Consider the following 13,954-nt stretch of genomic DNA (forward strand, 5'->3'; position numbering starts at 1 on the left):
TCAGGTGCTTTTCCTCTCAAACACTGAACACACGGCGGTAAGAGGAGCCTGTTCTCACTGAAGTATTTCCATTTTGTTCTACTTTATACTTCAATTATAAAGTATAGTGCTACAGTTCAGAGGGAGAAACTTTTTACTCCATTACATCCAGTCAATTTATAAAATCTGATGCATTTTCTTTAGATTAAACTGCTCAAAAGTGAATGAAACATTATAAACATTAAACATACAGCATTATGCTACTTACATGCATCAGTTTTAACAATCCAGACACGATGCTGTAACATTCACAGCCGCATTTTTCTGCATAATGAGTCCTTTTGACAACAGTAATCAAATATTTTAATAACACTTTAATAGAAGGAATATTTAAATGCAGTCTTTCTGCTTCTAATACAGCAGAAGCTGCTGGAAGCTTCAGTGCATGTTTGCAGTTGAACTCTGGCCTTTGTTTGGATAAATGCTTCATTTATTTAAAAAAAAAAAAATCCTTCCTTTATTTCTCTCAGCTGTTTTTTGTCTTTGCTGAACTTCTGTGTTTAGAAGCTTGAAGCTAACGACGCTCCTCAGACCGACGATGGAGTCCTTGACTCAAACAGCATCTGAAGGGTGGCTTTAACAGTTAACTGTTGCTCAGTGCAAGTTGTCTTCCTCAACCTTCCTCCACAAACGCACACATGCACACACACACACACACACACACACATGCACGCACCTCTGGGGGCCACTTACATAAGCAGTGCACAGATCGGGAGGGGGAGGTGGAGCAGGAAGGACGGGGAGGAGACCGAGTTCACCAGAGGATTTACACTGAGGAGATTGTCCACGTTGAAACCATAAAAGCAGGTTAAAACCTCTGTGTTCTGGCCGGTGGCAGGGCCGCAGACCGGTTCTCTCACTGCAGTCAACGCTTTCATTGGGCGTCCTTGCATTTTGCCCGCCTCACTCGCGGCGATGCAGGGGCCACTTTTCATCAAAATGTCTTGACTAAATTTAGCAGCGCTGCACCGTCATATTTCAGGAACAGGTGATAAACGCTGACGCAGCTGAAAGCGGAAAAGTCGTCTTGTACTCGGTGAAGACTCCGGTCTACAGCAGCCAGGTTACGTCCATTATCACGCCTACATCTTACCTTTCACCGCGCTAACCAATCCCTGCTTGTAAAAATCCCTTTTCTTCCCATCACCTCCTCTCCCCTCCATCCTCCATCTTCCTCCCTGCTTTGCCACATTAATCTCTCATTAGCAGCACCCTCCCCCCTTTCTCTCCATCCTTTGTTTCTCCTAATACCATTACACACACAAGCATACATCGCCGAGAGCTCTGCATATGTTCATCAGAGGACTGCTCAGACAAACGGGGGCCTCGGCCAGCCATTTAAAGGCAGCGCTACAGAGCAGAGGAGCCCCTCTGAATGGAGCCCATGGAGGGGAGATAATAGACTTAAATAGAGCCAACATGCTGCCCAGCTGGATTGTTTGCGTGCACACACACACGAACACATGCGCTTTTACTGGAGGACAGACAAGGAAGGCGCTTGTTGCCGTGCGAGCGAGCGGCGGAGGAAACGCGGCGTCTCCGATGCTGCATGAGTGCATATAGGAGCACAGTCTGCTCGCGATCTGGATCTGGAGTGAGTCAGAGCGCCACGCTGAATATAAATGACTCAATGCAGATTAAGATGTCACCGTTTCAATGAAGGCGAAGGCAGGGGCAGCATGTAGGAGGTCAAATTAACCGCTTCCCACCCCCACACGCCTTTTAAAACCTTTGTGCGGCTGTGTGGTTAAGAGGTTACCACGAAACACACAACAAGGACCAGCAGGATGAATGAAGTGCAGATGAAAAGGACTCTGCAGCTGCTCAGGGGCATATTGATTAGATTTGTATTTGGTTTTCTTCGGGGTCGTGGTTGCAGTCTATCCATAGTCTGTGTATAATAAGGCACTGAGATCTAACACCTTCACCCAAACTGGGAGCCTTGATCACACGCAGCTCTCTGAAATCCGTCTTTCATCCGTTCGAGGCGCATTTTTATTAAATTTCAAACTCCAATCGCTCTGCTGTTCGCTGCCTGAAAACATTTTCACCTTTCCGCCTCACACTGTCTCTCAATGCTTTTTGGTAGATTGTCTCATTCATCAACACGCCTGTAAAGTCATTAAAGACAGTAGGTCGTTGGCTTGAACGCTCAGCAGCAACTGGACTGACGTCACACACTGCAACATCCAACCGTCAATTTAAAGGAAATCTACGCTTCGCATCGGTTACAATGACATCGTATTCGACTCATTTTCGTGAACAGTGAGACCTCTGAGGCGACCAATTGGATGATCAGTCCGGTTGTATGCCAAACTCTAGTTTTTATTTAATTTAATTAACGAATGCGGAGGCTGGACAAAGCTCAAGGAGAGCGTATCTGATGCCAAAGACCTTCGCTGAGCAGAGCCAGCTCAGCCACCTGAGCTGAGGTGAAGCCAGCTAGCAAACATTAAATTATCACGTGAGACATTTGATTTACTGGTCAAGCATGAACTTCCAAACTGGAACAATATCTGCAGAAGAAACAGAACTGACAGCTGTTATTTCTGCACCATATTGAGAGAAACTGGATGTAAACCATGCAGCTGCCTCTCACGTCCTCACTCGTATCATCCTGTAACTTTGACATTCACTCCGGTTAAAGATGAAGTTTTAGTCTGGACCTCACAGTGACGCTAACAACGAGATGTTTAACGTCAAACACGAGGATGAGGAAAGCTAGCAGCTCGTTCAGTCAGTAAACGCTGCTGCACGCTGCAGCTCAGAGCTCGTCATCAGACGTAGAAACAGAAGCAGATTCCAGTAACAAACTGCCCCCTTACAGCTGATCTGCTGGGTGGAGTTTCACTGCAGTCTCAGCCGGTCACCAACAAAGAAGACGTCCAATTATTCCCGTCACGTACCCTCCTCGTTCTCACTCCACTTCAATGTGGAGAATCTGAGCTTAGAGAATTATCCCGCAAAGTATTGTTGAGGTGAAATCTCCTCAGCGAGGCATTTTCTCAAGTGTATCAGCTGCATTGTGCTGAAAATAGACGGGACATCCCTCGTTCTTGAGTATCACAGGAGGAGCGCCGCCTCGATTTTCTGCCTTTTCTCCACTTTGATTCGGGACGTTTCACCAGCTCGCCGCCTGTGCACACACACTCTGCCCAGGTCGCAATCACCTGGACGTTCTCATTGACTTTCAGCCCCCAGAGGAGACGCTCGCATCTGAGGGACAAACGGACAAGAAGTCGTCCGAGTTCAAGGACTCGCCGACAGCCTGACTGTCCTGAACTGCAGCACATTACCAACAGTGGCACCTTGACAGCAAGGCAGGGATCCATGAAACCATCATCCTGCTGGCTCGGTGCTTCACAATAACCCAGGCAGTCTGTTGTTTTGGCATTTTACTTCCGGCCTCACACGCATGTGAGAGACGAGGATTTTCTATCTTAATACCAGTTTATAGAAAATAAGCACAGCTGAAATCTGCCTCCAGCGTGCATGCACGCCTCACTCTGAGACGTCGCTTCAGCCTCGGTGAAACGTGACGTAAGCATGCATCGTGCAGCATTTGATGGCTGCAACAGTAAATATGAAACCCCCCCACGACTGATGTTCCCCCAGTCAGATACAGGCCAACAAGAACAACTGTGTCACTGTCTGACCAAACAACGCTGCGTTAATCCCGTCTGTCCACATCCATCTGACCCTCCTGGAGACGTTAACCTTTAAAAACAGGTCACAAACATGCGCCTTCACTTCTTAAAAACGGCTCAGTAATTCGGCCTCGTAACAGCTGGACCGCTGCACTCTTTAGGAATCGACGAGCAGGAGCATGACGTGCGTTTGCTGGGGTCTATTTTCAGTGGCGGATTAATAAACATTTGGTGCTCTGGCAAGAATTGACTCAAAATGAATTACAGTGTGTGTTAATGAAGGAACATGTCACCCGGCGCAGCGTGACTCACTGATGAGGCTCCACGACACAATCGGCCTGTGACGAGGATCCTTTCATTGTTGGTTTTCATGGATTTATTGACAATAAGAAACAATAGAAATCATCATTAGTCATATCCTGTAACGTCACTGCGTCTACCGTGGAAAGGATTTAAGCATTTCCTCTGAGGTTTTCAAGAAAAGGCCTGTTTTTAAAAACCTGGAAATACTGGAGGTGTTCAGTGTGAGGCGATGAGGAGGCTGTAACCTTCCTCATGCTAATACACGAAACAAACAAAGAAACGCTCAAAATGAACATGAGATCTGGACGGAAACCAGAGTCGTGTGGCTCAAAGCCTGTTTCAGGTTTAGAAAAGTGAGCTAAACGTGGCGCTGGAACACATTCAGAGCAGAACATAACACCTCCGGAGCTGCCTCATAATCAGAATATCTATAAACGTATAATTTGCTGGAATATTTCCTTTGTGAAAGACAAACAAACCTCAAAGGTCCATTTGTTGGCAGAAGCCCAATTTGCCCCCACAGAGCTGAGCACCATAAATAAATCCTGAGCCAGTGGGAGACCCTGAACACCACCGCTGCGACACAGAGAAACAATGTCTGGACCAGTGACTCATTAGTTAATGGTAATTATACCGAGGCGATGCAATTAACTCCATACTGATGCATCATTTTGCTGTATGAAGTCTGAAATAATCAACACAATAAAAAGTTATTAGAGGCTTTAAATCAGATGCCAGTAACACCAGTAACACCAGTCTGAGTAATATAGAGGTCGTACAGTGAATCGGACAAATGAACAGAATTCATCAGAGCGTCTGAGTCTCCTGAATGATTATCAATGGCGATGGGAACATACAACATTTGTCCCCGTCCTCCCACCAATTATCCCCATCAGCCGTCCTGACAGCAGCGCTCCGGGCCGCTGAATGGCCTAATCTCTCCTCACAAATTAGCTCCTTCTCTCATCTTCGCTTCCCAAATGTACGCCATGCCCTTAAACGTCACATGGTATCGCTGCCTATTCATAACCGTTATCTCAGGGCCGCTGACAACGGAGCGAAACAGCGGCCGAGGAAGAAAAAGGGAAACGCTGGCAAATGCAAAAGTGGGGGTGAAAACAAGCGATGCGCTTCGATCTCAGATTCCCCGCTGGCCCTGAGCTATCACAGCCATTGACTGGCTCATGTAATTCTGCTCTGATTTGGCTCAGCCAATCAATGCGCTGCAGACTCACTTCCTGTGACTGTGCAGCCATTAGAGTCGAGGTGAAAAATCCCATAGTTTCTTCTGTTCCTGGAAATATACAGTTTAGACGGCTCGCGCCTCCCCTGCAGGACCACCGCTGCTCTCCTCTCACCGCGGCGCTCATTCAGAGCGTTTCCTGTCGCCTCATTTCACAGCTCGTATTGACCGAGTGGACACAAAACGCCGTTTCCAGGATGGCGTAACCTTGCAAGCTGAACACAAACAAAGGAAACTGAAGTACAGATTTGAGATTTTACAACCCTGGTTTCTTTGACGCCGCTTTTGTGCAAATAATAAAGAAGTTTTAAGCAGCTCATAAAAAAGATCCTCGAGCGCTTAGTAGTAGTTTAGCTGTGGATCATTATGGCCGTCTATAGATTTCCTTTAAGTAAGCAAACAAACTAAGACCACATTAACTGTTACGCACATCCTGCCAGCTGTGTATTTGATAAATCGGATGCTGACGTCAGCACGTTTTCAAGCTTTCCAATGAGAGGAACGAGAGAAAAGCAAACATAATGCTGCAGAAGATGCAGCTCTGCAAAACCCGGTCAGATCTGAACACATGGGACACGACACACACATGTTTAGGTTCAGAGTTCTTTACCCTTTCAGAGGACATCACATGTGGTCTCTGGTCCAATCAAATGTCTAGAAATCCACCTTGAAATCGGGGGAAAAGACGCTGCTTATAACATTACAGCTGAACTTGCCTGAGAGTCATCATATTTAAAGATTTCCTCAGGATTAAGTAATCCACCGATAGCTGTCTTTAGGTCCACACACACACTGCAAACAGGAAGTGCTAACAGCTAGCTTAGCATACGTTTAATGGTGCTAATTTAGCAAAAATGTTTGGAAGCAGGAGAAAATACTTTTCAAAAGACTAACTCTTCAAGTCTGATCATAGAGTGAGAACTTATCTCAAATCTGTCACGCACGCACGCACGCACGCACGCACGCACGCACGCACGCCAAACAAACATAGCAGCACTTCATTCTCTGCTTAATTTAGCCATTGATTTTCTAACACCAGATCAGACCGTAGATAGTACAAGACATCGGGCTCCAGTGTTTTATGGTCTTTGTGGGAACCCCCACCCCCTGCCCGCCCGCGCACACACACGCGCACACACACACACACACACACACAGAAAGGAAAGAAAGAGGAGGTCTCCTGCGGGATCATCACTAAAAAATCACTGCTGACTGTTAGGAGATGTAACCACGGCAGAGTGTGTGATTGTTGTTTGTGTGTTTACAGCTGCTGTCCCCCTCAGCGAGTGCAGCTTCGCTCAGATCAGATGTGAACCAGCAGACACTCAGACACAGCTGCACACCGTCACACACACACATACGCACACACACACACACACACACACACACACACACACACACACACAGAGCTGTTTTAGCAGCATGATGGAACCACTCAAAACCCAAATATGTGTCATTTACCACAAACATTTCCACCCTTTTCATTCGAGATGATGCCAGTCGTAACATTATCACATTACTGTCTTATTACCTTATTTTTGTCATTACGTAAACTTCCAGCACCAGTAACACTGATCCTATTCTTACAAGAAGAACAATACTCTCGCTCGTCTTCATAAAACACTGAAAATAAGCCCAACAAGGAAACAAACACAAGCGGTGTGATGATCTGAAAGGTTGTGATTGACTGGTTGTCTCAACTTTAGCTGGAAAGGTAAAGGTGAGTGAACCTGTGATGATGTTTCCAACAAACTGTTTCCCTTCCAATTAAGTTTAACTAACCTGGATGTTTGTTTAAAACAGCAGTCAAAGAAATATTTCAACATTTTGGAATAAATGTGTTTGTTTCTTTCTGAAAATAAGACAAAAAGATCGATCTGGATCTCACGCCTGTGCTGCAGAGTCTGGATGTGATTAGCCTAGCTTAGCACAAAGGCTGGAAGAAGGGGGAAACAGCAGCCTGGCTGTCACGTTTCACTGGGATCACAAACATCTCAGTGCACAAACACAGCAGGAAGTCATGTGACGGACTTACAGGCGTTGGTGACGGCGAAGCTGTTGGCCGTCTCGATGTTGTCCACGTGAGGCACCAGGTTGAACGGGGCTTCCGAGGCGTTCGGGCTGGTGTTGTGCAGGAAGATGGCCAAACGAAAGGCAGTGTACTCCTGATCAGTGTTTCTGATGAACAGACCGCCTGAACAGAGGGGGAGGAACACAGGTCAGAGGAGGGCATGAGGGGAAAAAAGCACCAGAGGATAATCCACAACGTCACCACAGACAGTTCAGATACTGCAGACGAGCCAAAAGTATGTACGAGTGTTTTCTGATCTGACGCTTTGTGCACTCGTCTGGTCTCTCGTGGCAGGATTTCTATCGGCAGGACGACTCTGAAACAGCTGATGTGTAAAAGCACTTCCTGGCTGTCGTCAGGGGATTAATCAGTCTTGTCCTGTCCTGCAAAATGCTAACGCCAGCATGCTAATATGCCCACCCAAGTTCAAAAAGCTGAGCACGTTAGCATGGAAACGTGTGCTAATTAGCAAGAAACACAGAGCGCAGGTGAGGATGATGGGAACGCCAACATTTTTGCAGGCATAAATCAAAGGTTTGGACGAACAGAGCTTTTGACCTGATGATGGCGCCAGCTGAAAAGTCAGAGGGTCAAACAAACATGACATCCTGTGGGGACCGTCAGCATCAGCACCGAATGTCAACCTGGAGGCGAAGTCAGGCGATGCAGCCGCTGGGAACAATGAACCAAACTGTGCCGCTCACCAGACTCAGAGGGATTCATCCTCTGTGGACCACGAACGCCTCAGCCAAATCTCACCGCCATCCATCCTCTAGTTACTGAGATACTTCAGTCTGGAAAATCTCCATCCGTACGACCATCATGCTAACATGGCTACAAACTCCCTGCCAGCTGAACGCCTGCTGCTTTTTCTTGTGAGAGGTTTAAAAAGCTTTTACCAAATGTTTGATGGGGTTTAACAGACTCTTTGAGCAGCTGTGGTCAGAGAGCAGCCTCCATCATGTTAAAGGTGACCGCAACTGGCCGGACAATATATGAGATGTAATAAAAGGCTAATATTGGTTTAGTAAATCACTTTACCAATAACCCATCGCTGACACCTCAGCGTTAACCCAACGGTGCAGCAACTCATGAGTCCACTGAGCTTTGTGACGATGTGGGACAGTCTGATCAGCATGTAAATCACCTTTGTTTCACATTAACGCCAGCAGAAAAAGTGATGTATTACTCATCAAATATCCTTCAGGATCAGCGCTGCTTTTTATTCAGTGGAGCAGCTCCAGGGTCCAGAATCAGATGGGACAGTGAGCTCTGGCTTTATTTATCCTTTTACATCACGGCCTCGTTCATAGACGGAGATCCTGGCTTCGCTGTTCATGGTTGTGCAAATGTCAGCAGCGTTTTAGGTTAGCAGGAGTTTGTTTCACATTTAAAATCTGACTTCAGGCTGTATTTCCTGGGATGAGAGCGTATAAATGTCATTTAAAGCAGAATGCCAGCGTGCTCTTTTTATGGCTGACCTCTTTAAAAGGTAAACTTCAGAATATTTTACTCCTTTATGATGCTCACTCATGTAAATCCCTTCCATATTTTTGCATAATGGCAGCACTGGCTCCAAAAGCACGGAGCTGTTTTGATTTTCATATCATTTCCACTGTGCTGCCTTCATGTCCCATTGACTCACACTTTCTACCAAATGCTCGCAGGAAGTGTTGATTCCTGATTTACAAAAACTAAAAAGAAGAATGGCGTTATAAGATCTTGATTATTTTCGCTAACGATCATTGTCTGTTACACGTTTCAGTCTCTTCACTGCTAATTAAAACAGGATAGAAATCAAGCTTTGACCTAAATCCCATTTATTCAGCTGTGACTTTCCCTCCTGAAATGAGATTCAGCACAACAGGACACACTGGAGGGCCGTGCTTTGAAGTTTCAGAAATGCCATATGGTTTCCCAAAAACAACACTCTTGTGGCTCCAAAGACTGTTTGTTTTTGACCCCATTTCAGCTGCTGTTCTACCTGGATGATCACATCTGGATCGCAGCCCTGATACGTGAAGTGTTCTGGTTTTCTCAGCTCTGCTTGCTTTGTGACCAAACCTCCGCGTGCGGAGCTGGCCGACATGTCAGCCGTCTGAAGTCAAGGGAAATAATCCAGGATTGTCTTGACAGGACGCTAAGACGCGCAAGGTGAGAGTCACATGACAGATGGAGACAACCAATGATCTACAGGCTGCTTCCCGGTGGCCTTGCTCACTGGGCTAATGTTGATAACTATGAGACGGTAATGAGAGCCAGTGGAGAAGCACGCTAAGACTGCTAGCTCGAGTACCCCTGTTGGTCACGTGACCCCTGTCTTGCACATCCTCTTGGCCCCTCGAGAGCCTCACATGTGATGCTGCTGCATGGGCTTTTTTTCCTCTGCAGAGGAAGACTAGTCTCCTGACAGGCAGCTCGAGGCAGCAGGAGGAGGTGAACCTTTCAACGTATCGGGGGATTATTTCTTGTGATTGCGGTCACACGGTACAACAGCCATTCACACCTGACTGAGCTCCATTCTACGTGCATTTACACCTGTGTTAACGTGTTATCTGGATCTTATCCAGGTGCAGGTCGCATGTTAATGTCAGGTGTACGTTCGGTGAACCGGTGTCAACACCAGGTTCACCTTAGTGAAGAGTCGCCTACACACACACACAGCCAGGCCACTCAGCTGATGTTAGGATCTTCTTCTTCTTCAGTGACAGAGCATCAGGGTCCTTAAAGGAGAACCTGTGCTGCTTCACAGGACTCAGAGACCTTCAGTGTCACTTGGAATATCGATGTTCAAAATCCAGGTTCACTTTGAAGGTTGTTTTGAGTTTTGCAAACAGAGAATCTGGATAATTTTTCTGAGAAAATCTTTATTATCTTTGGATGTGATGGATCAATGTCTCCTTCCATGTAACGCATGCTGGGACACTTAAAACAGGACAGTGGAGCAAAAGAATAAATGGAGAAAGCAGGCTCTAAACACTCCGGATCCGCCTTCCTCCTGTGGCAGATGTTTGCCACGACTGGAATTGTGCCCTCGTTCCTGTGCTGCATGCATGTGTACACAGCAAATTTCCCTCTGCTAATAAGTGTTGATTTTTCAGTGGCAATTATTTGAAACTGACGAGTGTTGGCTGGAGAGACGTTTGCCCTCTCTGAGAGCCGATTGAGAGTTTCATGGATTCTGCACAAAACCGTAAAATGTTGAATGGAGTCTGGTGGGTGAGGAGGCACTGGTGCATTGTGGACACTCCCAGAGGTCAGTCACAGGGCTGACATAACGACACAGCTGGAGCAGCAACACTTTTTGCTATCATGGGCAGCTACGGTCGTGAGAAGTGGTTATAATATGAGGAAACTGTCTGATCAGTCCACACCGTTCCACAGACGCAGGTTTAAACCCCCACCCAGCTCAAGTGTCCTCCGTTCCAGGGGTGCTGTTCTGTAACAGACCCTGACCTCTGACCTCCCTGTGGGGGTGGGTGGGATTCCAGTATCACGCTGATATAAAAGGACAAGGAGAATCATTTGAACAGCTTGTCATTTTCCATCAGCCTGACTGCTCCTGATGTGCCTCAGCTCCGCTCCAGCAGGGGTGCAGCGGAGGGTCAAACCACAGAAAGTCCGCTCCAGCGAATGTCTCACCGCAGAAGGTTTTAACACCTTCATCGGGCTTTGAGGAAACAGTTCAGCTCAAAAAGCACCAACGGCAGCTTTCCCAATAATTGATTTTTCAGGAAGGTTGTGATGATCAACAACTGGAGGTCACAGTCTGCCCTTCTTTCCATTCCCTGCCTTTAAATCAACCCGGCCAATCTGCCCGCTGCCGGACTGAAAACCACCAATCCATCATCTTTATTTCTTCCCACGACAAACACTGTTAAGTAGTTCAATGCAAACATGGAGATGTTTGAAACACACTGGAGGGCAGCGGGATCGGTGGGGCTGGGAGGCCTGTGGGACCGTGGCAGAGGGTGACTGCAGCGCCAGGACCGGGGTCTGCGAGTGTTAACAGCAGTCAATGCACAGGCAGCCTGCATAGGGAACACACACACACACACACACACACACACACACACACACACACACACACACACACACACACACACACTTTGCTGCTCTGATCTGCTGCAGTGGCGGAGCGCACTGGGATACACACTCCAGCCTGCAGATACAAAGCGCATTAGGTGTGTGTGTGTGTGTGTGTGTGTGTGTGTGTGTGTGTGTGTGTGTGTGTGTGTGTGTGTGTGTGTGTGTGTTAAACATGCACAGCATCAACAGAGGCAAGAAGCCCGCGTGTGTGCGTGTGTGTGCGTTCAGAGAGGAGAAAGAAAAGGCTGCGGAGAAACGAACAATGTCCACTTTGAGTAGCGCTGAGGTGTTAAACGGCGGCGCGCAGGACGTTCATTCACATGATTCATCCTCCGCTTACAATGAACATCAAGGCTCACACTTACCGATCTGAACGCTGCTCGGGAAAGCACCCATTGTCAGTCCCCAAAAGCCAGAGAACATCAACAGAAAGCAGTCCCCAGAAGAAATCCTCATTTTGTTTCGGTTACAAACTGATGAGAGACATCGAGCGGGTTTAATTAACACCCCCGGGGCAAAGGCAACATCACAGGGTACCAAAAGCAAAGAGACGGAGAAAAATCAGATGGCCGTTAAATATCCATGTCTGCTCTGGAAGCCTTTTTCTTCATATCCCCCCGCAGAGCCGCTCGTTTGCACCGTCAAACTGCGTCCGTCCGTCCGGCGCTGGAGATTTTGCGCACAACAGCACCAGGATGGGGGGTGGGTGAGGGGGGAGCATCAGCCAGCGGCGGCCAGTGCGTCTGGATGCGGCTCAACTCACATCACAGCAATAACACACATGCGCCTTTTACCCGACCGGGGCAGGCAGGAGGGGCGTCAGTCGGTCCGCGCAGCGCCGAGCGGCGGAAAAAGTCCCCGCAGCTCATTTAACACCAAAACTTCCAGAGCCGCCGAGGCGAGGGGAGGCTGCACCGCGGGGACTGATGGCTGACAGCAGCTCGCTCCTCTTCCTCAGTGTGACACATTCTTACAGATAGAGGAATGAAAGTCCAACCTCAGCCCTGCTCTCAGTCTCCTCTTCATGCTCAAACATCGTGCATCACCCTGCAAAGGTGACATTTAAAACGCATCCATCGCCTCAATTAATGGATTATTATGAATAAGCTACAATATAGTGTTTGTTGTCTGGGAACAATCTTTCTTTCGCAGCATTAAATGGCCTCACACTGCGTTATTCAGCCTAATCTTTCACTGTGATAGCAGGGTGCCTTGTGTCATTAGGTTCCAAGTACACGTATAGAACAGCCACCCAGCAGATAAATTCATAAACAGCAGGCTGATTTATAGCTTCACCGTCATTGAGATGAATGCTTAAATGTGGGAAATACATGCAAAAAGTTATTAAAGGATACACTTCTCTGAACTTGTGCTTCAGCATCATCATGCATCTGCACACAAAGGTGTGAGAAATGTTCCCTGCAGCATGGTGTTTCAACGTTTCTGCCAGAACATGAATATGAACATAACTCTGCAGTCAAAGGTCATTAATGTGTCACCTGTGGTCAACACTGAAGGTGTCTCAAGCTGCAGCTCCTCTAACGGCCACTAGAGGCCAGCTCACCTCTGTATAGCCTGATGAAGAGAAAAAAATACATTTTATTATGTACACCTATCTAAACCTAATGTAGGCTCCTTCAGCAGGAAGCACACCATCAGGAAGGTTGGAATATTGTGTTTTTGTTAAAACCATGGACGAAGCAGTTTGTAGAACTGCTGAAATGCACTGCTTCACACTGACAGATGTTTCTGTTATTTTGTCCACCCCATTTGCATCGATGAAGGTAGGCTAAATAACAGAAACACCACTCTGTACCAGAAATAGATCTGCATATGAAGCTAGAGCCAGGACACGGTTAGCTTAGCTTAGCATTAAGACTGCAAAACAAGGGGAAAGTGCTAGCCTAGCTCCCAAAATGCTGCTCTGCTTCTTCGAGCTGATGGTTTAAGTGGCATCACCTCAGCTCATCTCCAGAAATGTCAGTGAAGGAGGGTCATTTGGACGTTTGTTCTGCTTCCTCTGAGCAGAAATGAAAACCAACACTTTAATGAGGGGTGGGCTCGTGTCCTCGACGTGAAGAGCCGGAAACACAGGAGATACTGAAGCTAGCCAGCTCAGGTTTGGCTGAGACCTCCTTGAAAATGACTAATTCTAAGTGTGAGACACGGCTGGACGCAGCGCAGGAAGCTGACTTTGCTGCGTACCATCAGTCGACCATCAGCACCGGAGCTCGCTGGAAATCTGAAAACGCACAGCTTCTGTTCAAAAGCACACATGAGGAAAAATGTGCTTAAAATTCAGCCGAGACAAACTGCTGTCTTTAAGAAAATGACTGGAGGACTAAACACAGAGCCCTGAACACAATTAGAAGAAACCTTGAAACAGAAAAACACAGTTTAGAGGGTAAATCAGCTTTGATTGACAAAGTGCAGGAAATTTCAGCTTCTCTTGTCTCTGTGGGTTAAAACTCTGAAGCAGATTGCACTTCTGGATAATCTAATTTCCCAAAATTATATTCCTGTGGCATTCACAGCCAACCGGCGCCCGGCAGCGCCTTGAGT

At 47.1% G+C, this 13,954-nt stretch overlaps 1 protein-coding gene across 5 annotated transcripts in view; it reads right to left on the reverse strand.

The window, feature by feature from the left end:
- LOC139344321 (glutamate receptor 4) overlaps window positions 1–12,317 on the reverse strand; it is a 91,085-nt gene extending 78,768 nt beyond the window's left edge. For 2 of the 5 annotated variants that reach the window (XR_011603155.1, XM_070982382.1), the window contains exons 1-2: window positions 11,758–11,976; window positions 7,268–7,426 (exon numbers count right to left, since the gene is read on the reverse strand). Coding sequence is in view for 3 of the 5 variants with exons in the window: in XM_070982382.1 (XP_070838483.1) it covers window positions 7,268–7,426; window positions 11,758–11,848 (250 nt within the window). In the remaining 2 variants the exon portion in view is untranslated. Of the gene's footprint in view, window positions 1–7,267; window positions 7,427–11,757 lie in introns of all 5 variants that reach the window. The other 3 variants (XR_011603156.1, XM_070982383.1, XM_070982384.1) reach the window with 3 other exon arrangements.
- Window positions 12,318–13,954: the final 1,637 nt, after the last annotated feature.

Source organism: Chaetodon trifascialis, chromosome 16, assembly GCF_039877785.1.
Source record: "Chaetodon trifascialis isolate fChaTrf1 chromosome 16, fChaTrf1.hap1, whole genome shotgun sequence".
In the NCBI taxonomy this organism is placed as follows: domain Eukaryota; kingdom Metazoa; phylum Chordata; class Actinopteri; order Chaetodontiformes; family Chaetodontidae; genus Chaetodon; species Chaetodon trifascialis.